The 25497-nt window shown below is 54.1% G+C and overlaps 1 protein-coding gene across 2 annotated transcripts in view; it reads right to left on the bottom strand.

Moving 5' to 3' along the window:
• EPS8L2 (EPS8 signaling adaptor L2) overlaps positions 1-25497 on the bottom strand; it is a 59741-nt gene that overhangs the window by 31498 nt on the left and 2746 nt on the right. For both annotated transcript variants that reach the window (XM_034061490.1, XM_034061491.1), the window contains exons 2-3: positions 9098-9162; positions 7760-7815 (exon numbers count right to left, since the gene is read on the bottom strand). In XM_034061490.1, coding sequence (XP_033917381.1) covers positions 7760-7815; positions 9098-9141 — 100 coding nt within the window. In that variant the 5' untranslated portion in view covers positions 9142-9162. The remainder of the gene's footprint in view (positions 1-7759; positions 7816-9097; positions 9163-25497) is intronic.

Genomic DNA, 25497 nt, shown 5'->3' with positions numbered 1-25497 from the left:
GTATGTATGCATGATTGTGTATGTATGAAGGGTGTATGATTGTGTATGTATGAAGGGTGTATGATTGTGTATGTATGCATGATTGTGTATGTATGAAGGGTGGCACATTGGCAGCAGGAGCTCATTTCCTCCTGGTTCACCTGACACCTCTCCCATGGTGACACTGCAGTTCTACAGTGTCTTGCAAGGGTGACATCCAACCCACCCCTGCCCTGGGAGGCTGAGAACTGCATAATCCCCATGTGATGAATAAGCATTAGAGGAATACAGTGATGGTTTCCCCCAGCTTAGGTGGAAGCTGCTGTTAAAGGTGCAGGTTTAAGCTCTGTTTAACTCATTTCTGTGACCTGCTCAAGCTGCATCAGTGGGGGACTCATTGGATATACAGGGGCTGGGCTGCAAAGGGTAAGGATGGCTCCAGGGCTGTGGCACTGGTACAGCAAACATCTGCAGGTGGTTACTGCTGCCATGAGCCCATGGTGACCATCACTGTGCTCTTCCCTTCCTGCCTGCCAAAGAGCTGGGAATACAACCCAGCTTTGTCCTTGCTTTTGGTGTCTGGCAGCAGAATAAACCTCTTAGCACAGGATCTTGTCTGGAGGAAGGTGGCTGATGTGATCCACTGGTGTGGCCTAAGGAGCAATGATGGGTGAAGCACAGCTGGGTCATTGCTGAGCCAGATGTTGCCCTATGAATGGTATGGGTGATCCAGAAAGCTCTGAATGGGTATGGATACCATGTGGAACATGCTTGAGGGGAGGGAGGCACTGAATGGCCCTGGGGGGTTTAGGAGCTGTGTAGATGTGGCACTTGGGGATGTGGGTTAGTGGTGGCCTTGGCAGGGCTGGGAACGGTTGCATTTGGTGATCCTAAAGGTCTTTCCCAGCCTAAGTATTGCTCTCATTCTATGCCCACACTCTGGTGAATTCTGTCATCTCTTGCCTGTAAGGCTTTACCCCAATGAGCCCTAAAATCCTCCTTTCAGGGAGCAAAACCCTATAAGAGGTTCTGTAACTGAACTCACTTCAGTTGGTCAGTCCTTTCTGAGCCAGTTTGCTTCAGTCTTGCCTCCTACCCAGAGATGTGGGACAACTGCAAAGCAGGATGGTTTCTATCCCCAGTACCTTGTGGCTAACCAGTGCTGTGGGAATGATGTTCCCCACCGGCACCAGTGGCCACTGAGGAGATGGGAAAGGCTGAGCCTGCTGTGGCAGCAGGAGGTGGGTTTTACCCAAGGGCTCAAACTGGTGCTGGGCTGAAATCCCAGTGAGGAAGCTGAAATCTGGGCTGGAAGGGAGCGTCCTGTTTGGCTTTGTAAGGAGTGGAAGGTATGAAAGGGAGGGATAAAGGAGGAAAAGAGGCAGGATCGATGCACATCCTGGAGGGACGAGGTTATCAGTGTGGTCCAGGAAACCAAACCACATCCTTTGTGCTGAGTTCCCTCCCCATTTCCATGCACCACCCTTATATGCAGGGAGTTAGGATGTGGCTGGGAACACTCCCTTCAGCCTGGTGGGTTGTGTGCATGGAGATCAGGATAACTGCCTGCTGGGCCCAGCTTAGAGCTGGAATATGAGGTTACAGCATCTAGGGATGGGGATTAGTGCAGAGGATCCTTGGAACAGCATCCCAGTGGTACCAAGGGTGGGAGAAAGGGTGGTCCTGTGAGTAACAACCCTGGGCAGTTGCTCCATGCAGGGATTGCAGAGGGAAAAGGGAGCTCCTTCCCTGCTGAGCTGCCCTGCAGCTCCTCAATACCATGGTTCTCTATGGAGCAGCCCCAGTCCTGCCCAGCAGACAGAGTGTTACTGTAGGTCCTACACTGCACGCAGTGTTTCCTGCTGAGCTCCATCCTTGCACAAGGCAGGAGGTGGGTCAGGTTTATTTGCTCTTCTGGAGTGGGCTGTGTCTGCAGCTCATCAAGCAGGAATGTGAGCACTGGGGCTGAGCTGGGGGAGATGTTGTGTGTGCTGGGGAGGAATTTGGCCTCCTGACACCTTCCATGTTATCAACGGAGCAGCTCTCTGCTGTACACACCATTCATGCCTTGGGCTGAGCTCAAGCTCAATGAGAGACTTTCCATTCACTCCAAGAGTTCCCAGAACAAAGTAAGGTGCCAGCCATGAGCTCTGCTGCCCCGTGCATGGAAACCTGGAGAGGGGCTTGGGACAAGGGATGTAGGGACAGGCCAAGGGGAATGGCTTGAACCTGCCCAAGAGAGGGGAGACTGAGCTGAGCTCTGAAGCAGAAGCTGTTCCCTGGGAGGGTGCTGAGGCGCTGGCACAGGGTGCCCAGAGAAGCTGTGGCTGCCCCATCCCTGGCAGTGCTCAAGGCCAGGTTGGACACAGGGGCTTGGAGCAGCTGCTCCAGTGGAAGGGGTTGGGCTTGGAGCTGGAGGAGCTTTAAGATCCCTTCCAACCCAAACCATTCTGTGACCCCCATGTAACACCACAGGCATCCCCCCTGCCAGCAGCAGGAAGGAAGGGCTCAAATCCCCCCCAGGCACCAGGAACAGGGGTCACAGCAATCCTGAGACTGTTCTGCCCTCTCGGACACCTCATACAGTCCATAAAGGGCAGAACAAACCCCACGATAACCCACAGGCAGAGGGTGGTGGGAGCACCCCCCATTCAACCTCTTTACCCCACACAAGTGCCTTCTGCATGGGGGCTGTATGGTCCCACAGCTGTACATCCCCACACAGCCCCACACAGTCACATCCATAGGGATTGTGGTCACATCTCTCAGCCCACCATGGGGTTTGATCCACAGGAGTCAGCAGGAATGCTGCTTTCCTGCTTATCTTCCAGCCCCGTTTCCAATTGGAGTTTTAAGTGTCTGAGGCTGTGAATTAAAGTGTCACCACAAAGCAGTGTCAGAGAGGAGCCAGGGGGAATCTGAACCTGGAATCTCGGTGGGAAAGGGGATGTGAAGGAAGATGTTGAAATGGGAGCAATGGGGGAGGACAAGGGAGTTATTCAGGCCTGGGAGGGGAGGGGGAATGAATGTCTTGGGCACTGCATTGCACTGCACTGCACTGCACTGCACTGCACTGCCTAGGGTGGGCTGGGGAAGCAAACAGCAGCAGCACTGCACTGCCTCTGAAGCACCTACAGCCAGAGCTCCTCTCTCCCTGTTACTGTCCCACTGTACTGGGAAGGAGCACCCAGGGATGCTCCCTGCTCCCAGCAGCTTCCAGCCTGTCCTGGCAAAGGGGAAAGCCATTCCCAGGGAGGAAATGTGTTGTCCATGGAGGTGGATGGAGACACGGAGCTGTGTGTCCATCTCCCCCATCCGGTGCTCTGGAGACCCCTTGGGAAGAGCAATGCACACAGGACCTGGGATATGGTTGTTAGGTTGGTGCAGCTGCACCAGCACCAGGTTCCTTGCTCCCCCTGTCACTTCCCAAAGGGAATGTGCAGGGCAGCCCAAGGGAAGGGGTTCCTCCTCTCCATGGCAAGCAGTTTTGGGCTCTGCTGGGTCTCCTGTGGGATGATAGCACTAAAGGTCTGGTATCTCCTGAATCACACGTACCTAAACCCAAACCCCAGCCTTGCACCATGCCTGGAACCTTGGGAATCACCTCCATGAGGTCAGTGCTCTCCAGCTTTAGCTTCTGCTAACAGACCCGGGGGTACATCTGCATCTGAGGGGCATGGTTGGCAGTGGCACCATTGGGATGCTGCCCCATCAGGTTTAGGCACAGGCACGGTCCTCTCCTATGCAACCACACATCTGTAGTGTCCAGCCACCATCCTGCTGGGCCTGTGCCTTGCAGGCAGTGCCAGTGTGGGTTAAATCCATGCCCAAACCCTCTTCCAGTGGGGAAGGAGCAGCAGCTCAGAGCTGAGAACTGCTCTGTGGGCTCCAGATGGGATAACAACCAAGCTCAGGGTTTGGGTAGGCAATAACCAAGAGTAACTGATGTCCCTTGTGTTGGTCCTCAGGCTGAGCCATCACTAGTAGAATCTCATAGAAAGGGTTGGAAAGGACCTTAAGATCATCCAGTGCCAACCCCCCTGGCAGTAAATGCAGCTCTGGGGTAAGCAGCACTGTTGGGTCAATGTTTCTGTCTGCTTTTGGGGTGATTCTTGGGGTGGCCCAAGTCTGTGATGGGTATCTCACAGCAGGGACCCCACCTGGGAGACATGCCCATGTACCTGGAGGCTGAAGGGCCTGTTTGGAGATAAGGGAGGTCTATAAAAGACCCCCAGGAGCTGGTTTGTGACCATTAAACATCATTTACTCCTCCTCTGTCACCATGTTCTGCCTAACCAGGGCCAGTGGCCTCTGCCTAACCCAGCTGCAGGCAGCCCATGGGTGCAGCATCAGTGGAGTCTGTCCCTGCAGCTCCCCAGGCAGCTGATACCTGTCCAGGACCACACTGGGCAGCAGGAACAGCTCTTCTCTTTGTGATGATGCCTCGTGTCCTGTTACAGCTCCGGGGCCTGGCTTGGGTTACATGGTGCAGTGTCAAGTGGGCTGGTCAGCACTGCTGCTCCTGCATCCCTCCTCCAGCCCCATAGCCTGACAGGCTTCAGTCCTTCCCACAGCTGAGTGTATTGGGGATGGGGTGGGCAGCTTGGACCCCTGGGTCCCATCTCTGCAGTGCTCCTCCATGTCCCCCTGCTCTGTGGCCCTGGGTTTGGGTCTGCTGGGCCCTTCTGTGCCCCAGCACTTAAAGTGAGAGGCAAAGACACTTGAGGCATTGGCCAGGGGTGGTGGGAAGCAGCTGAGCACCACAGGGACAGACACAGCAGCCAAACAGGGATGGGATGCTCTGAAGGCTGCTGCAGGGCCATTTCTGTCCTATAGCCCTATGAGAAACCCACTGTCAGCATCAAACTGCCCTCTGCTCATGGTTACACTGCACAACCCATCACCAGAGGTGATGCTGTCTGATCAGCCATGGAACCAAGCTTAGGTGGTCGCATGCAGAAGTCCATCCGGGTGTCACCCATAGGCAGGCCATGGGAAGCAGAAATGCTTCCTTCCAGCCTTTCCTTAGCTTCTTCCAGAGCTTCCCCCCCTCCATGGGCTTTCATCTGGGTTCAGAACAGATGCCAGTAAGTGGAGACGTAGCTTCATTTATTTATGGTATGCATTAACATTAATTCAGCTGCTGGCTGTGCATTGAGTAAGGTGGTAACCTGATAGTACAGCAGAGCTGGGGTGTGCTATGGGCAGCCTCTAACAGAATGGGGCTGAGCAAATGGGATGCTGCTTTGTTAGGGCAGGAGGAAAGGATGAGGGTCCTGCTCCTGTGACACTGAGGACAGCTGAGCACCTAAAGGGGTATCAGCTCTAGCAGGGATAGAGACAGGGATGGAAGCATGGAATGGTTTGGGTTGAAGGGAGCTTAAAGCTCCTCCAGCTCCAACCCCAACCCCTTCCATAGGCACAGGGATGAGGGTTCAGCCTGATGACACTGGAGGGAAATGGGAATATCAGTGGTGTCAGCTCCAAGCTGTCCCTTGGCAGCATCCTGATCCCAGAATCAAGGCCAGCTCAGCTCCATGTGATGTGTTTTCATTAGGAAACCTAATTCTCCCTGGGATTCCAGTTCTGGCCTGCTCTCCATCCCCAAATGTGCCAGCTCACAGCAGGAACTGATGCTGGGGGGGGAAGATGTCAGTGCCAAGGGGACCCAGGTGTTTAAAGCCTGGTTTAACACATGCTGAGTGTCCTTTGACAGCATCTGGAAACTGGGGCTGGGCTTAAGGTCCTGCCAAGGAAAAGCCCTGAGGATGCACAGGATGGGCTCATGTGGTGCTGGGCTGAGCCAGCCAACTGCTGTATGCAGTAAATCAGAGCATCCCAGACTGGCTTGGGCCTTATATGCTTATATAGCCTTATATGTAAGGCTTGGGCCTTATATGCTGGCTTCAGGCTGCTGCAGGGAACTAATGGGCAGCTGATATACCCCTCTTGAGGACTGGTTTGCTGGAATCTGGTTTGAGAGATCCCATCCCTGGTAAATTTGCTTTTGGGGTGTGTCTATGGGTAAAAAAGCCCCATAAAACCTGTAACCCAGCACTGAAAATGGCTTATTTGAGCAAGTGTGTTTGTTTTAAAGGCAGTTTCGGCCTTTCCCTTCACTGGCTTTGGTACTGGAGGTACTGTGGCTTGGTCCTTGTGCTGACCCTCAGATCCCACCCTGAGACCCTGATAGCTCCAAGCCATGGAGCCAACCTGCTTCTTGGCCATGCATCCAGCATAGTTATTGGGTCTCTGCTTCACTTCTACACATGGTTGTAGGGCTCTGTTCACCTCACAGGGATCTTTCTGCCCTGCTCAGGTCTGCAGGAGCCTTTGGGGCACAGCAAAAGGAATGATGCCATTAGAGACAGGAGGAGCTACATGCAGAGTGAGGCAGCACCCGAACACTTCCACATCTCCTCCCATTGCTTCCTTCTGGGCTCATCCTGTGTCCTTTGGGCTCCAGGCAAGTGACTGACACAGATAAAACACTGTTATGGGTTCAGCCACTTGGCACTTGCCCCTTGGGCACCATGCAGACCCCAAAGAGCAGGTTTCTCTTCTACCTATTCCCTTGTTTCACTTTGCAGCTGATCAGTTATCAATGACTTTAGCACTGCATCCACCAAGCACAGCCTGCCCCAGCCCACCCCACACTGACCACCCTCCAGCCAGACCCCTTCAGCACCAAAGGGACAAACCCCCTCACTTGGGGGCTGCAAGGGGAGGTTTCTCATCAAACATCAGCTCTGCACCGAGGGGCACAGGCTGATGGTTTGTGCCCATCAGAACCATCAACCAGGCACATTGACAGCTCTCAGGTGGGGCAGTTTGGAGGCTCAGAGACCCCCAAACTGCTGGTGTTGCCCCCATGCTCTTATCCAGGCTGTGACTGAGGGAGGTGACAACTTTCTGCCTGTTCTTCCCACTCCCCAGGCCAGGTTTTCACCATTAAGGGCCCTACAAAGACCCAGGACTACTGGGTATTGATACCTCCATGTGCTCTGCAGCTCTTCACCCAGTGCCTCCCTGGCTGCTCTGGAGCTGGGGTGCTTTATAAGCACTGCTATGAGGCTCTGCCTCCAGAGAGCCAAAGGGCAATGCAGTTGTCATGGTTCACTGGGTAGTTACAGGAGGATAATCATTAACCTGATGAGGACAATCTCTTCTCTTAGGCCTTTATCAGGGTATCTCAGGAACACACTGGAGAGGGTCTGGGTGAGGGGAGCAGTGATGTGCACTCACAAACCACAGCTGGGTCCAGCACAGGAGGTGGTGGCATTTGCTGCCACATCATAGAATAGTTAGGATTGGAAAGGACCTTAAGATCATCCAGTTCCAACCTCTGCCATGGGCAGGGACACCTCACACTAAACCATGGCACCCAAGGCTTCATCCAACCTGGCCTTGAACACTGCCAGGGATGGAGCATTCACAACCTCCCTGGGCAACCCATTCCAGTGCCTCAGCACCCTCACAGCAAAGAACTTCCTCCTTAGATCCAGTCTAAACCTCTGCTGTTTAAGTTTCAACCCCTTGTCCTATCATCACGCCAGCCTATGGTGTATGGAGAGCTGGAGTCACGTGGCTCTGATTGAATTCCAGCCTAAAACTCCCCAACAACCACATCCAGATCCTCAGAGATGCTTTTGCCATAGAATCCCAGGCTGGTTTGCATTGACCTTAAAGCTCATCCAGTTCCAACCCCTGCCATGGACACCTTCCCCTAGAGCAGCTTGCTCAGACTGAAGCCTTAGATGAGTTTATGGACACAACTCACCATACAGGTCCTTTGCACTCAGCTTGGAGGCTCCATCTGCTCTGCCCATGCTGCCACTGGAAAAGACAGAGGTACAAAGAAACCATCAGCTCCTGGATGTTAACACCTCCTCTCGCACTGTAGCTCACAGCACAGTCAGCACTGCGGCTGTTGTGAATGGGATCAGCCCTACCCTCATCACGTCTGTTGCACATGTATGATAGTGAGTGTTCAAGGGCAGGCTGGATGGGGCTTGGAGCAGCTGCTCCAGTGGAAGGGGTTGGGGTTGGAGGAGCTTTAAGGTCCCTTCCAACACAACCCATTCCATGACTCCAGATTACCTTTGCTTGGCTGCCTGTGGCAGCAGCTCCCACTGCACCCCCAGCTGATCCCCACACCATGGGCATCACTGAACCCAGCAGCTGGGAACAGGAGCCATAGGAGCCCATTGGGGCCTGGCCCCACTGGAGTTACCTTCACACAGTGTCCCCTGGAAGGACATTGCTTCTGGAGGGGCTCTTATAGGGACAGTGGCTCCCAGTGTGTGGTAAGCAGGGTTCTTGGAGGGAGCAGGGCAGGTAAATGGAGAGCCCTCCACACTGTACCTGAGCCTACCTGAATGTTGTGTAAGGCCAAGATTAAGATCCATGGTTAATGGACCCTTCTGAGATGTGCTCCTTGAAGGTAGGGCTCAAATATAGAACACGTCCAATGCAAAAATGTGGGAGAACTAATTCATAGAACCACAGAATGGGTTGGGATGAAGGGAGCTTAAAGTGCATCCAATCCCAACCCCTTCCACTGGAGCAGCTGCTCCAAGCCCCTGTGTCCAACCTGGCCTTGAGCACTGCCAGGGATGGGGCAGCCACAGCTTCTCTGGGCACCAAGCATGGGTGCCCAGGCAGGAAGGAGCAGGTTCTGCAGCTCAGGCCTGGCAGGGGAGGATCAAACAGGAGCTCAGGTTTCAGGCACTGTCCTGCATGGTGCTGGGAGCCAGTGGCCCTCTCTGCACTGTCCCTGCATCCCCCTGAGCACAGGCAGTGGTTCCTGGTGCTCACACACCTATACCCTGCTCTCCAGAGGGGGCAGAGCTGGGGGTTCTGGCTCCATAGAGAAGATGCTGAAGCATCCGAGCTGCAGGTGGGGAGGTTCCTGGTGTCCTTCTCTTCCCTACACCTACTGTGCCATGACCAGTGTGCAGGACACATGAGGCAGTGATAGTGGCTATGGGCACAGCTTGTGGAGGGTGAAACAAGCCCCAGGGACTTGGGGAGCAGTGGGAGCAATGGGAGCATCCCCATGTTTGGTAGGGAGGAGGAGAGGTGCCAGCAAGGGGAAGCCCACTGTGGATATCCTTACTTTGAAGAGCCAGGGTTGCTGCTGAGGGATCCCTTCAGACTCATGTCGCTTCACAGGACAGGCACCTGCAGCAGAAGGGACAGGGTTAGTGTCAGCAAACACCATCAGATGATGTATCCGTGTGTGTGCTGCCCCTTGCACTGTCATCTGGGGTCTGCAGGCACCGAAGGGAGCACCATGGGGCTCAGACACCTCTCACAGCTCTGACCAGGATGCCTTTCCCAACCCTATGCCCACCTCTCCCCTCTTGCCCATTCCTTCCAGGCACATCCCAACTTTGGGATACTCCAGCATGGGTTTTCCCAGTGAAGCAGCCCTGCCTGCGGTCCAGCAGGGATGGATGGGTGAGGGGATGTGGGGTTTGCCTTCGTGGCCTGTCAGATGCCATCACCACACTCATGGATCATTGTGGCCGTGTGCTGTAAGTGTCCTGAGTCACTTTTCATAGAATAGAACCATAGAACAGTTTGGGTTGGAAAGGACCTCAAGACCATCCAGTTCCAACCCCTGCCATGGGCAGGGACACCTCACACTAAACCATATCACCCAAGGCTTCATCCAACCTGGCCTTGAACACTGCCAGGGATGGAGCATTCACAACCTCCCTGGGCAACCCATTCCAGTGCCTCAGCACCCTCACAGTAAAGAATTTCTTCCTTAGATCCAGTCTAAACCTCTGCTGTTTAAGCTTGAACCCATTACCCCTTGTCCTGTCACTACAGTCCCTAATGAAGAGTCCATCCCAGCATCCCTGTAGGCCCCTTCAGATACTGGAAGCTGCTCTGAGGTCTAATTTTCATGCCTGTAGTGCCATTATCTTCTGTTACATGGCAATTTCAAGCCCTAGACCAGTTACAGCATCCTTCCCAGAGCATTGCCATATAGGGAATAGCGAGATAACTGTGGATGCTGCTCCACTAGCACATGAGGATGGAGAGGAGTGCACTGGGATGGCTGAGTGCTTGGTGAGAAACAGGCAGGTTATTCCCCTCCCCTTTCAGATGAGAATTACACATTCCATGAGAGAAGATCTGAGAGATGCTCCAAGAGCACAACTTCAAGGGCAGGGAAAAGGTAAAGGGCAAACAAGGTATAAACCAAGGTACAACCAAACCTCAGGATGCTCTGTATGAGCATCTGAGACATTCACCTCTGCCCCAGGGCAGGAGCTGAAGCAAAGCAAAGACAAAGTCTCCCTTTGAGAAGCTCAGGAGGCTCCTGCCATGGGCTGGGGTCAGACCCTGCTCACCACAAGGTGGTCAGAATCCCATGGTTAAACCATGGTTTGGGTTTAAAACACTCCCTGCTGACCTGAAGGAAGGAACCAGTGTCTGCAGTGGGATTCCCGAGGGCACCTTTGAATGTGCTTGTCCATAGGGTTTTCCTGGCTCAGTTTAGGCTGAAGCAAGTGAAATCCCTTTGGAGTCATCCCTGGGGTTTCCTGTCTGGGGCAGGGCCTGTTGGACTGTCAGCAGAGCTGCCCTGCATTCCTTACCCATCCCTTCCTGCATTGCCATTGGGAGCACTCATTTGGGGTGTTGTGCTGTGTTTCACCCCGAGTTGAAGGCAGACCCAGGGCTTCTGTGTGCTCTGAATGAAGCTGTTGCTCAGAGGGATGTGTTTTGTGGGAATCCATGGTAGTCCTGTGGGGAAGGACTTGGGGGTGTTGGTCAATGAGAAATGAACATGAGCAGCTTCAGTGTGTGCTCATAGCCCAGAAACCAACCGTATCCTGGGCTGCATCAAAAGGAGTGTGACCAGCAGGTTGAAGGAGCTGATCCTGCCCCTCTGCTCTGCTCTTGTGAGACCTCACCTGGAGCATTGTGTGCAGTTCTGGTGTCCTCAACATAAAAAGGACATGGAACTGTTGGAACAAGTCCAGAGGAGGCCACGAGGATGCTCAGGGGCTGGAGCAGCTCCTGTATGGAGACAGGCTGAGAAAGTTGGGGCTGTTCAGCCTGGAGAAGAGAAGCTGCGTGGAGACCTCAGAGCAGCTTCCAGTATCTGAAGGGGGCTATAGGGATGCTGGGGAGGGACTCTTCATTAGAGACTGCAGTGACAGGACAAGGGGTAATGGGTTCAAACTTAAACAGCAGAGGTTTAGACTGGATCTAAGGAAGAAATTCTTTGCTGTGAGGGTGCTGAGGCACTGGAATGGGTTGCCCAGGGAGGTTGTGAATGCTCCATCCCTGGCAGTGTTCAAGGCCAGGCTGGATGAAGCCTTGGGTGATATGGTTTAGTGTGAGGTGTCCCTGCCCATGGCAGGGGTTGGAACTGGATGATCTTGAGGTCCTTTCCAATCCTGACTATTCTATGGTTCTATGATGCTATGGAACACCCTGTGCCAGCACTGGGACGCTGTTGGCATTGCCCTGACATGGGTTTTGCAGCTCCTATGTTAAAATCTCCCCTCTCCATCTCGTGTTGATACCGAGCTCTGTGCACACAGATACAGACACAGACACACGTTAGAGCAGACACTTGGTGTCCTGCCAGTGTAATAGAAGCCGTCCCTGGGCCCAAGCCTGGGTACCTGTGAATTTTCCCTCTGTTAATAGCTGGTTTCCTTTTACACTTCCTATCTCCAGCATCTCTATGGCCATTAGCATCAGATACCTGGAGAAGGGAACGGGCTCTCATAAACCCAGCCCTGGTCTGTTTACCCTGCACCATCCAATCGGTGCCAGGGCTCAGGATCATACCTGGGAATGTTTCTGCCTGTTAATGGAACATTCCTGGCTCCCTTTCACTTACTGCCCCAGGGCTGTGTCCTCAATGGGCTGAAGTCCCAGTGATGCCAGTTAAGTGGCACCAAACTGGTTCCCAGGCCCCAGTGTGACACAGCAGCTGTGTGGGATGCAGCCCAGGTCACCTTGGTTGTTAGCTCTGTCCTAAGGACAGTGTTGGCATCTCCTGCTCTTAGAGGATCCCTGGTCAAAGCCAAAGGAGCAGCCCCTGTGACAGTGGCAGAAGTTGGTGCTCAGCTGCAGGGTGAAGTGGGACCTGCCATAAAATGAGCCAATTCTTTATCTCCCTATAGCTGATAAGGAAGCAGTGATGGGATAAGCTGGGCTCTCAAGAGGAAGGCAGGATCAGCTGCTGTGTACATCAGCTAGTGGAAAGGCCACTGGACCCTGCAGGTATCATAATGGCTTGTGAATGTGCTGCTTGAGGAACATCCACCCTACCCAGCTCTTGTGTTGTCCTCAGGGCTCCAAGAGTCTTCTGTTGGGCCCAGCATTAACACCATTGACCTACCAGTGAGGGGCTGCTTATAAACTGCTCCTTCTGACACATCCCATCAAGTGACCCTGGTCCAGCTTGGCCCTTCCAGCACAGTGAACCCCAGTGTCCCCTCTCCTGTCACCCAGCACCATTGGAAGCCTGTCTTCCCTTCCATGGAGCTGGGAGCAGTGAGAGTGGTGCCAAGGCAGCAGGTCCTGCCCTGCTGGGCTCCAGCTTATCTAATCCTGCTATTTGCACTATTTAGCCTTTGCCCACCCCCAGCTGCTGCATTGAGGGCTAGGGCTGTGTTCAGCTGTCAGTGATGGAGGGTGTGCTGTGATGCTGGCCAAATGAAACCAGGACAGAGCCTCACACCACAGCTTCTAGTTCACTTTAAATGAACTGATATTAACTGAATCCCAGCTGGAAGCTTGGGGCCAGGTTCTGACTTTGTAATGGGTTTGATAAAGTAAGAGATAGAGGGACTGAGTATGAGGAAAGTGAAGGGGTGATCCTGCCCCTTGCAGCCCTGATCCAGCTGTGGGGCAGCAGCACAGGAGGGACATGGAGCTGGTGGAGAGAGGCCAGAGGAGGCCATGGAGCAGCTCCCATAGGAGCCAGGCTGGACCAGAGGTTCCTGGGGCAGCCAGGAGCTGGAAGTGTCTCCTGCCCCATTCTATGGTGATGAAGAAAGGGCTGAGAGCCCTTTGGGGCCAGAACCAAAGGTAAGACCTGAGGGATGAGAGGAGGCTGGGGCCGGGTGGCTGCTGCTCCCCAGGTCTCCCCCTCCCTATGGGGCACCCCAAAGGGCTCTCTCACCCCTCAGCCTCTGAACACAGCCTCTCCCCACTGTCACTGAGCTGTGGTTCATGCTTCCCACATTAGAGGGTTCCTGATCTCCCTCCTGTATCCCTGCATCCTGCTCCTTCCCCAGCAGCCAGGAAGGGAAGTGAGCAGTGAATGGTGCTGTTCAATGTGAGGCTCTGCAGGGGCTGCCTTCCCCTCAGCCCATTCAAGTCCAGTTCAAGACCATCTGGTGATGCAGGGCAGAGTTTCTTCATGGGTCACCTAAGCCTTGCTCATGAGCATGGTGGTTAATGGGATCCAGCAGCTAAGCCAGGCTCAGATCCAGGCCATGGATGCTTTTGCTGGGGACTTAAGAGGAAAGGGGGCTAAAGGCTGGCACTGGGACTGTCCCAGGCCAGATGTGATGTGCTGGCCTTGGGGAGGGCAGCACAAATCCCTACTGCAGGACATGGAGGTGGGTGAAGCCCTTTTGTGCTTGAAAGCAAAGGAAATCTCACTCCCTGATCTTCCGGCCGGTCCTATCCTCAGAGCTCAAATATCCTCCTGAAGACACCCAGAGCCATGGCAGGAGCCTGGTATTGTTGTCTGGGCTACAGCTGGGGGCTCTTATAGCAAATGGAAGCGAGCCATGCATTGTTTTGGCTTGTGTGAGTCTCTTTGATGAGGGAGCTATGAGCTTGTAAGGGTGGAGAGCTCAATGGGAGGGGAAGGAATAGGAGCTCTGGGCTGAGGGCTGCTATTGTCCCGTGTTGTGTTTAGGATGTCCACTTCTCCCTTGTCTGCTGTGGTCATTCCTCTTTGTTCTCATAGCACATGGAAGAGGCTTGAGTGGGCAACTTGAGAATGGGGACTAGTGGTGTCTTTTAGGGCTGTTGTTATTATCACTGTTAATAAGGAGAGCAGCATCTGGTGTCTGTGAGTGTTGCTCATCATGGGTCTAGGAGGATCTTTAAGATGACAATCAGGTAGTGTTAGTATGAACAGCCATTAGGATGCATGACTGTAGCAGCAGGGAACTGCCTGTCAAAACACAACAGCTGTTGATGGAACACCAGTAGAAATACATGCAACCCCCTAAGCTGGTACCTAGGAGTAAGTTTTTCCTAGTCTGCTCTAACCCATTCCTAACAGAGCCTGTCCTTGTTTCCATCGGCCATCCCACTGTCATCTGCCAGGTGTGATGGGACTTCCAAAATGCCCACAAAAACTAGGGTTGAGATAGGTTTCCCCACCTGGAGCCATGGCAGGGACAGAGATGGGGTAACCCCATGTCACAGAGGTGTCCAATAAGCTTTGATGCCTCAAGTGTTTCCTGACCAGGTCCATAGAATCACAGACTCAGAGTGCTCTGGGTTGGAAGGGACCTTAAAGATCCTGACCTTGAGCACTGCCAGGGATGGGGCAGCCACAGCTTCTCTGGGCACCCTGTGCCAGCGCCTCAGCACCCTCCCAGGGAACAGCTTCTGCCTCAGAGCTCAGCTCAGTCTCCCCTCTCTTGGGCAGGTTCAAGCCATTCCCCTTGGCCTGTCCCTACATCCCTTGTCCCAAGCCCCTCTCCAGCTTTCCTGCAGCCTCTTTAGGCACTGGAGCTGCTCTCAGGTCTCCCCTTCAGGCTGCCCCAGCCCAGCTCTCTCAGCCCTTACATCATTCCCCCTCCCTCTCTCCAACCCATGGCACCCTTCCACTTATCTGCCAGTGACAAAGACACCCAAGATCACAGGTCAGGTTGTGAACACACAAGCCCTATGGAAGAGGTGCGGGTGAACACGTGTGTCATCGCAGGGCACGCACGGCATGTACCCTGTCCCAGCAGTTCTGGCCACAACCTGCTCTGGGTACAACCTGCTCAGTGTGAGGAAGAAACACTCCCTGCTGTGTCCATGGGTGTTTCACACTGGGGAGATCCTCCTGAAGACAAGCACCTGAATAAATACAGCCCAGCCCAACAGGTTGACACAGGCCTGAGCACAGAACCAAGAGCTCTCCATCCTCCATGGGGGAAGCAGCAGCAGCTCCTTCAGGATGAGGCAGCTCTGATCTCCTCTACCAGGTCTGAGGGATCCCCATTGCCATTTCATGTGTGTTGTACCCAAATACCACAGAGCATCAGGGTAGGATCTAGATCCAGTGCTGAGCATCACGCTCCCAAGCAGCCTGTGCCTTCCTCCTCCTCCTCCTCACAAACAGTGATGTGGGCTTAGAGTATTTCCTGGTTCAGGTTGGAAAGCATCTTAAGATGCCCCAATTCCAATCCCCTACCAATGGGAATGCAGAGATTGGCTCCATAACACCAAGAAGGGAACATCCAGATCATTGTCCAGCACCAGGTTTGGTTTGAGCCCTGCTGAGTGCCCCTGGATCTGAGGATCTGCTGGCTCCCAGGGGCTGAACGGTGGCTCAGGAACCCATGGAGCAGACGTGTCCCCATTAACCAGCATTCAACAACCACCTGCAGACAGCACTGGGAAGTGCCCCCAGGTACCCACACGCTGCCTATGGCTCTTTCCAGCCCAGAGGATGAGGAGTCCAGGCCTGGATGCTCTCAGGCTGGGAAGAGGAATGTTCTGCTGCTGGCTGATCCCATCTATTCCTACCAGGACGTAACAACCTCCCTTCAAGAAACACAACCCAAAGCAAGTCCAGACAGTGCCTTGCTCTATAAATACCCAGAGGAAACACTAAACAGGCCCAATCTCCAGGATCTTGGACCCAATCTGCACTACCCCTCTGCAGGAGGTGATGCAGAGTCCCTGTGCTGAGTCACAGCTCCTGGATTCACCCTTTTCCTGCCTCCCGGAGGGCTCCTATGGGAGCCGGGTGGAGGAAAGCCATGGAGCAGGTCTGGGCTTGCTGAGCCCATCTCTTGCCAGGCTGGCTGAGCATTACCTGTGCTTGGGCTGCAGTTTAGGACAGGCCCACAAAGAGCTGCCAAATACCCATGGATGCTCTTGGAAGGCTGGAAGGAGGTGGGTGAATGTGCCTTGTGTAACAGCTCATTAAATGGGGTTAACTACAAGAGCCCCAGTTCCCAAACTGTTCCAATGGGAGAAAGTGTAACGTGAGTCACTCAGGAAGCCATGATGTGTTCCCAAGGCTGCCTGGGAAAGGATTGTGGAGTCATGGAATCATAGAGCCAACCAGGCTGGGAAAGAGCCTCAATCCCATCCAGTGCAACCATTCCCAGCCCTGCCCAGGCCACCCCTGCCCCATGGCACTGAGGGGGGTGAACCCTTGCAGGGCCGGTGCCTGCAGCCCTGCCCTGGGCAGCCTGTTCCAATGCTGAGCACCCTGTGGGGCAGGAATTGTTCCTCAGCTCCATCTGAACCTGCCCTGGTGCAGCTTGAGGCCGTTTCCTCTTGTCCCATCCCTTGTTCCTTGGGAGCAGAGCCCAGCCCCTCCTGGCTCCATCCTCCTCTCAGTCACTCCTATGGAGCCATCAGGTCCCCCCTGAGCCTTCTCTTCTCCATCTGAACCCTGCAGCTCCCTCAGCCCTTCCCCATCTCTTGTGCTCCAGGCCCTGCTCCAGCTCCATTGCCCTTCTCTGGCCCCATCCAGCCCCTCAAGGTCTCTCTTGGGGTGAGGGGCCCAGAGCTGAGCACAGGATTCCAGGTGTTCCTCACCAGTTTTCCTGTTGCTATTTGTGCCCATACCTCCTGTGAGCAAAGCCTGAGCCCTCATCCCATGACTGGTGGATGGGAGCCATGGGGACAAGGATAGAAGGGGAAGGCTGGAGGGCTGCAGCATCCTGTGCCAGGCTGGCAGCACCCATAGGGTTTGATGAGGAAATGCACTGATGGTTGTAGTGCTGAAGGTTTCCCTATGTCCTTATTCAACACATCCCCCAGAATGATCCCGTTTTCCTGGCCTGGAGCTGGAATTCTGCATCTGTGTGTGTGTGATATTCCAGAGCAGGGGATGGATAACGGCCCAGGGCACTGAAGCAGGGCACTGCATCACCCCTATGTCCATCCAGGAACCAAACCCTATGTTAGTGTCTGCTGTTCCTACATGCACCTCTCAATGGGATCTCTCCTTTCTCTTATGGCTTTTCCTGGTTTGTGTGAAACAGTTGGGAGACTTGGACAAAGCAGGATGAGCTGGGGATGGAGAAGGTGCTGGGGTCCCTGCTGGGTCCCTGCTGGGTCCCACAGTGATGGGAAGGCTCTGACTGGTCTTCCTCATGGTGGGACTTCAAGGCTGAGCTGCTCAGGGTTGTCCCATATGGGGTGTGCATGCAAAGCACCCGGAGCAACACTGCTCCTTCCAGAAGGTTCCAAGTGCTCTGGTCCATCCATCAGCTGCCAGGTCTACCCTGACCCCACACCCCACTGGTCCCTGTGGGTCCCTGATGGCCACAGGTCACCTATAGCCAGCTGTGGCCATACAGGTCAGTGACAGACTGGCCTCTGCAGTCACAGCTCCTTTGAGCTGCTTATTCAAGTGCTTCACTGTTCATTAACTGATGTTGTAGTGTGTAAGTTCACTGGGACCCCTCATGTCCCTGCTGTGCACCCCTCATGTCCCTGCTGTGCACCCCTGTGCTGGCCTCAGCATCCCACTTTGGTACTGCTCTTACATGAAGTCTGACAGGTTAATTTGGCACCATGACTCATTAGGCTGCGTGGAGACCTCAGAGCAGCTTTCAGTATCTGAAGGGGGCTATAGGGATGCTGGGGAGGGACTGTTCATTAGGGACTGTAGTGATAGGACAAGGGGTAATGGGTTCAAACTGAAACAGCAGAGGTTTAGACTGGATCTAAGGAAGAAATTCTTTGCTGTGAGGGTGCTGAGGCACTGGAATGGGTTGCCCAGGGAGGTTGTGAATGCTCCATCCCTGGCAGTGTTCAAGGCCAGGTTGGATGAAGCCTTGGGTGCCATGGTTTAGTGTGAGGTGTCCCTGCCCATGGCAGGGGTTGGAACTGGATGATCTTGAGGTCCTTTCCAACCCAAACCAGTCCTTGCTTCTATGATTTTAGAATCCCAGAATGGCTTGGGTCAGAAAGGACCATAGATCATCCAGTTCCAACCCCTGCCATGGGCAGGGATGGCTTCCACTACTGCAGGCCCTGTCCAACCTGGCCTTTTCCACATTAGTTCCCAGCAACAGCCTTTAATCCCAGGATGATCTTGATACTTAAACCCAAGCATCACTTGCCTGGCTGGTGCCAGCCCAAACAAGGCTGGAATCCTTTAAGGAAAGACAACTGGGTGCTGGTCCCTCACCTTGGGAAGGTCAGAAGGAGTTCTGCTTGCCTATGGACTCCCCCATGGTTCATGAGCAAGACAGAGGTGCTGGGATGGATGGGATGTTTCCACCACCCCTCCTAAAGGAAGGGCATTTTTGGTCACTCCCTAAGCACTGATTCACTCCCTTGGCAGGAATTCAGGCATGCAGCAGGGCACTGAGTGTGCCAACAGCTTTTCTCCATCAGAGAAGTGCCTGTTATTAGGCTGAGAGCTGTTTTGGATCCATGTTTAGCCCCAGTCTGTCTCCAGCATGGTCACCCTGAGGTCTGTGGGGTTAGATGAATGCTAAACCTCAACCAAGAGCTACTCACTCCCCTGTATAGGAAGTAGGTGTATATAGGTAGGTATATAGGTATATAGGTAGGTGACACCATATCCACCCCAAAGCAAGGGAGAAGGCTGCAGCCCATCTCCCTCTGCCTGCACCAGTGAGTAGCTACTTCACCCTGCTCCCTTTGCACACATCTGCCCGCAGCAGGTTGGGACTGGGGCAGGGAATGCATTGGGAACTCCCATTCCCCACTGTAAACCTCACTCTGGACCAGTGGGACAAAGGTTTGAGGCAGGAGATTCATCTCACATCACATCCCATTTGATGCCGATGGCTTCCCCATCCTTATGGGGCTAATCACAGCAGCACCGGCTGCCGTCCCTTCCCACCCCATTCCCTGCTTCCTCCTCCCTTCCTGCCCATGTATTTTTGGCTACTTGCTAACAATTCCTTTGAACTGAAGCCTGGCACATGGGAGCTCCGATGGTCACTGCAGGGAAAGAGGAGCTGAACCCCATGGAGATGGGGCAGGGTCCAGGCCAGCGTCTGCAGTGTCTCTTTGAGGGTGTATTCAGCCCCTCACCGTGCACTCAGGGCTCTGATGGGGGCATCTTCCCTTTGGCTGCCCTGGGATGCGGGTACATGGCTGAGAGCTGGAGCAGGGGCACAAAGAGCCAGAGCTGGGCCTGGCACATGGAATAGGAACTAATGTCTGGGCTGGAATCCACAGGGATGGAGCATTCACATGGCTCAGGAGAGCTGCTGAGGGGGGAATGGGCACAAAGTGTCCAGGCAGCAGCATCCGGGTGCTTGTAGTGGTAACATCATCCAGCTTCCTTCTTTCTGTTGTGTTTCACAGCAGTTTGGGTTGGAAGGGAGCTCAAAGCTCCTCCAGCTCCAACCCCAACCCCTTCCACTGGAGCAGCTGCTCCAAGCCCCTGTGTCCAACCTGGCCTTGAGCACTGCCAGGGATGGGGCAGCCACAGCTTCTCTGGGCACCCTGTGCCAGCGCCTCAGCACCCTCCCAGGGAACAGCTTCTGCCTCAGAGCTCAGCTCAGTCTCCCCTCTCTTGGGCAGGTTCAAGCCATTCCCCTTGGCCTGTCCCTACATCCCTTGTCCCAAGCCCCTCTCCAGGTGTCCTGCAGCCCCTTTAGGCACTGGAGCTGCTCTCAGCTCTCCCCTTCAGGCTGCCCCAGCCCAGCTCCCAGCCCAGCTCCAGGCCTTTTCAATCCCAGGATGTCTGCTCTGATCGATGCTTTACCAGCCCCTCTGGATATGTCAAGATAGCTACAACTCCATATGGAAAACAGGGATTTATCACTTCCCAGTCACCTCTCAAAGGCAGAAATGGGAGTTCATCCAAGTGGGTATTTGCTGTCAGTCTTTGTGTTACCTGCAATGTGCTGACATTCCTGGATTCCCACAGTCTCCCCCTCGCTTGTTGCTGATACAAACCATGTTCTGTTGGGAATGTTTAACCAACCTTCCCTGCCCGGCTGGGGATAGCCCTGCTCTGAGTTAGTGTTCCAAGGACAAGGAAGCAGTGATGGGAGGAGAATCTGTGCTATTCCCAAGATCCCTGTGCAGGAAACAGGCTCCTTTCCTGACACAAACCACACATCACAGTTGGGATGTCAGCTCATTGGCTTGACGGAGGTCTCCTGTGCTTCCTTAGGGCTCTGCTCCCACCAGAGACATTTACAGCCTCACCAAGGGGGATACACAGGTGGCTGCTTGGGATGTGCTACCTGGCTTGGAGAACTGGTGCTGGGGGAAGCAATGGGCTGTCCCTCAGGGAAGAGCTGCAGGCAGTGCCTGGCATTCCTATGGGCATGGCCACAAGTGCTGCTGATCCACATGGGCTCAGGCATTGCCTACACCTTTAAGGGACTCCTCTTGATGTCCTTGCATGTGGCATTTGGAGCCTTCAGTCAGCAAACTGCTCCTTGTATTAACCCTTAGGGATGCTGCTGGATACAGCAACCTTATCCTGGCAGTTCCTCCCTCCTGCTTCCACATTCCCACTTGGTTTTCACCCTGAAACCCAGGCTGAAGACAAGCAAATGGTCCTGATTCTCTCCTCGCCACTGTGAGGAGTCAGTGTTGGCTCCAGGAGCAGCTTCAGCCCTTCCAGCCTCCTGCTGCCCCAGGCACCACCAACCAGAGCAAGAACTGATGGGGCTGGATCCCTATTCCCCCACATGGACATTTCTTAACTCAATGCTACACTTTCCAACCAGATCAGCTCCAGAATGCGACTCCGGAAGGAGCATCCCAGGAGTGAGAGCTGGAAATGGCTCAAGCAGCATCACTGCAGGCTATGGAGCCTCCCCTTGCATGTGAGCACCAACCTCTGGGCTTCTGCAGCCTGCTCAGCTCTCATCTGGGCTCATCTCTGGTGTCTTTCAGGATAGCCATCAATCCCCTTGGATGATGCATCGTGAACAGCCAGTTCCAAGGAGAGACCAGTCCCATGAGAACCCATTCCAAAGCCAGAAGAGGAACGTTCCCTTTGCTCTTTGTTCCATGGAGAATAGAAGGATGTGTGAGTTTGGCTTTATCGAAATGGCACTTTCTAATCTTACATTGCAGGAATGTTTTAACAGTCCTGGCACAAACCCGCCCGGATCTGCTGCAAGGGCCGGGAGGAAGGAACAGGATCAGTCCCTATAGCAGACCAGGGCTGGGGAAAGCAGGAGCGATCCCAATGGATCACTTGGTACTTGCTGTGGGGGTACTGCTGAGCTGGATGTCCTGACCAACCAGGTCCTCTTTAGATTGAGCTGTCAGGGGCAGGAGTCTGACTAGGACAAGGGGTAATGGGTTCAAACTGAAACAGCAGAGGTTTAGACTGGATCTAAGGCAGAAATTCTTTGCTGTGAGGGTGCTGAGGCACTGGAATGGGTTGCCCAGGGAGGTTGTGAATGCTCCATCCCTGGCAGTGTTCAAGGCCAGGTTGGATGAAGCCTTGGGTGCCATGGTTTAGGGTGAGGTGTCCCTGCCCATGGCAGGGGTTGGAACTGGGTGATCTTAAGGTCCTTTCCAGTCCTAACTATTCTATGGTTCTATGACAGGAACAGGACAGGCACATGGGAGGCTCTCTGCAGTGTTTCCCAGCCTCCAGCACTGGGATTTAGGAGCTTTTGTTGCCCTTTTTCATCTCATCCCTGTATTTGCCCAACTGCATTTGGCCATGTGTAAACTCTTGGCATCCTGAATGGCTTGTGGCAAGATGCTCAGCCTGGCCACCTCCTTTTGTCCATGGGGCACTTGCCAGCTGCCAGCATCATGGGATGCCCCCAGCTCTGTCAGTAATGCACTGCTCCCTGTTCACTGTCTCCACACCATGGGCTGTATCCCAGACCTCGAGGACAGCAGCACCTCAACTGTCTCCCTTCCAAGCTGGACTATTGGATGTCCCATAACTTCAATCACATACATAAGGGACTTTCCCTCTTCATTCCCAAGCTGGTACAGAGGGAAGAGGATGCTTCCATGTCTGCTGATGCAGTGCCCTGGCCACACCTAGGGTGTTACCTGCTCATGCTGGCAGAGCCCAGCAGCCAGCACAGCTCGGGTACATCTGCCCTCCATTGATCCTGCTCAACCTGCTCCTGCCCAGGTGAGTGCAGGAGCTCATCCCATTGAGCTGCAGCTCCTCTGGCAGTCACTGAAGCTGCTGAAGCTTCAGCAGCTTCATATTCAAGTAGCAGCAACTCACAGCATCCAACCGGACAGTCCTATGGATCTACAGTAGCCCTAAGAGCTGTTCATGCCATGATGACTCTGTCAACCTGTCCCTTCTGTAGTGATAGGGTAAGGGGTGATGGGTTCACACTGAAACAGGGGAGGGTTTAGGTTGGAGATAAGGCAGAAGCTGTTCCCTGGGAGGGTGCTGAGGCGCTGGCACAGGGTGCCCAGAGAAGCTGTGGCTGCCCCATCCCTGGCAGTGCTCAAGGCCAGGTTGGACACAGGGGCTTGGAGCAGCTGCTCCAGTGGAAGGGGTTGGAGCTGGAGGAGCTTTAAGGTCCCTTCAACCCAAACCAGGCTGGGATTTGATGGTTTTCCCCATGTTATTCCCAGCCTACTCTGCCTTCATTGGAGTGAGCTGGATGCTGGACTTGGGTTCTCAGCTGCTGCAGCTCTGCAGGCCCAGCTGGAGGATGCTGACTCACACTGCTTGGGAATGAGCCCTTTGACATCAATGGGGCAAACTGCCCATCCCATAGCTCAGATGTCTCCTGCAGCTTAGGTGTTCTCAGGTGGTGGGACGGTGGAGGTGAGTCAGCAATGCACCAAGCCCATTTGGAGATCACCAAGAGATGCTGGCCTGCAGGTGCCTGGTGCTACAGGGCTCCTTCCCCTGCCTCTCATGTGGATCTGGGCATGGCTCAAGCCTCTTGAGGTCTAATTCCAATCAGAGGCTTTGCTTGGGCGCAGTCTGGGACACAGATATTAAGGGCTGCAGTGTCAGCAAGGAGCAATGTGCAATATCACTGTGGTCATGTACATCAACCGAGGAGCCATTTCTTACTACCCAACCTTAGAGCAGACAATCACCATCTACACCTGATCAGTACACCTGGACACATGGTTTTCCTCTTCCTTCCTCAAGGAGTTTGCACAGCCCCATATCCCAAGCCAGGAACAACACCAGGAGCATCAGGAACTGAAAACAAGTCAAACTGCCTCCATGGCTTAAAGTGTTTGAGGTTAAGCCACAGACGAGTCCATTCCCTTCCTCCCCAGGGGAAACCATGGATGTCTTCCTAGGGAGCATGAGAGCTGCACAAAGCCTGGCTTTGCTGGGCTCCTCACAGCTCTCATTGAGAGGCAGCAGTGTCAGGCATGGGGGCAGGCTCCAGCCTGGGATTATGAGGGGATGCTGTGGGTGCAATTCCTTTCCTCTCCTCTCTCCCCAGTGTTTTTACAAGTGAATTCAGTGATGAAGCAGTGTCTGAGGCTCAGCAAATGGACACCTCTGGGTTTACCTGCAGCAGAAGCTCCTTCCTCCATCCATTACCACTGACAGCCTCAAACCAGACCTGGAGGGGGTTTGTGTCCACAAGCCACAGTCTAAGCCCCAACCCTCTGTTACCACCTATGAGCAACACCCAGAACAAGGGCAGCACCCTCCTCATTGCCACCCATGTGGTGGGATGAGGAGTGACCCCAAAGCAGTCCTGTTGGTGGCAATGAGGCAGAACAGAACAAGCCCTTTGTGTTGTGGGTCAGGGTTTGGGTTTGCTTTGCATTTGTTGGTGGCAGCCAACACCTGTAACACATAAAGAGGCTGGAAACAGCTCAGCTGGGTACGTGTCAGTGCTCTGGGATGGGTGATGCTGACTCGGTCTGTGCCTGTTCACTTGCTCTTAATTTCACTTTCTGAACTGCTCTGCAGTGCTGAGCTGGGTGCCTGACCTTTGGTTTATTGCCCCTCACATGGGCTGCACTTTACCTCTTTGGGATGTAAACCTGGTCGGGTTGAGGCTGATAGGACAGAGGGAGGAAAAAGGAAAGAAAGAGGAAGCAGGAAGAACAAAATCCACACAAATTCACCCCATAAAAAGCTTCTGGGAACCAGAACCCAACTGGAAACCAAAAGGAAAGCATTTGCTGGCCCTTTGTAAGGTGTTGAGAGCCCCCAACCCACCACCTGTGGAGTGTTGCTACTCCTGCAGCCATTAAAGGAGCTGCCTTCAGCTGTGAGTGCTGAGGGCTCATTTGTACCTGATCTGCCCATCACAAGAGTTAGGGCTGTTCCAAAACCCCATTGGCTGCCCCTTGCTGGGTCCTGGTGCTCAGCTCCTCCATCCCAGCTGGGATGCCTGGGGAAGCAGTGGGAGCCTTTCAGGGAGTGGGAAAGGAGAAGGGAAGAGATGGGCTAAGCCTCAGTGAGTGACCAACCAACCATGGTCTGGATGTGGTACCCGAGATGAGGATTCCTGACACAGGAGACGTCTCAACAGGGTAAGGAAAACCTTTGTGGGACACTGCTCAGAGAAGCTGTGGCTGCCCCATCCCTGGCAGTGCTCAAGGCCAGGTTGGACACAGGGGCTTGGAGCAGCTGCTCCAGTGGAAGGGGTTGGGGTTGGAGCTGGAGGAGCTTTAAGCTCCCTTCAACCCAAAGCAGTCTGGAATTCCATGACTCTATGCCTGTGAGTGGAGCTGATTTGTCACCATCCTCTGTAGTCAACTGTGTCTGCAGGAACAGCCACCTCCTGACTTCCTCTTCCTATGGGCTGGGAAGCTTCTGGGCTTTTCCCTCAGTGGCAATGAACACGTTGCAGTAACACCCTTGGGAGCACTTGGGAATGGGAGCATTTGGGAATGGGAGCATTTGGGAATGGGAGCACTTGGGAATGGGAGCACTTGGGAATGGGAGCACTTGGGAATGGGAGCACTTGGGAATGGGAGCAAGGGCTCAGCTCTCCGGGGGAATTGCAATGCAGGTGAATGGGGAAGAGCTCCAAACCAGTCCAGCCCCTGGCTCCACACCCTTCCCTCCCTCCTTCCTTGCATTTCCTCCCCATTTATCTGGATTATCAGGAAGTACAAACACTAGGGCTTTTGGTTACCCCCTGGCATTGAGTGTCTGGTTTGCTGGCAGCACCATCCCCAGCCAGGAGGAAGGAAGCGTCTGGATGCATTGGGGAAGGACAAACTTTCCCCTTGTTCTAATGGGAGCAGAACACCACCAATGTATGGGGTTGGCTCCCTTTGGGATCCCCTTTGACTCCCTCTTGACAGTGATTTGATCCAGAGGAGCTAAATGCTTCAGGGATGGCTGAGAGCATCCTCTCTTCCTGAGCATCCCACTGTGAGCAGATGGAGCTGCTGTTCACAGCC

This window comes from Melopsittacus undulatus, chromosome 4 (assembly GCF_012275295.1).
Source record: "Melopsittacus undulatus isolate bMelUnd1 chromosome 4, bMelUnd1.mat.Z, whole genome shotgun sequence".
Classification (NCBI taxonomy): domain Eukaryota; kingdom Metazoa; phylum Chordata; class Aves; order Psittaciformes; family Psittaculidae; genus Melopsittacus; species Melopsittacus undulatus.
Note: the sequence above shows the minus strand (reverse complement) of the source record. Positions and strands in the feature narration are given on the sequence as shown.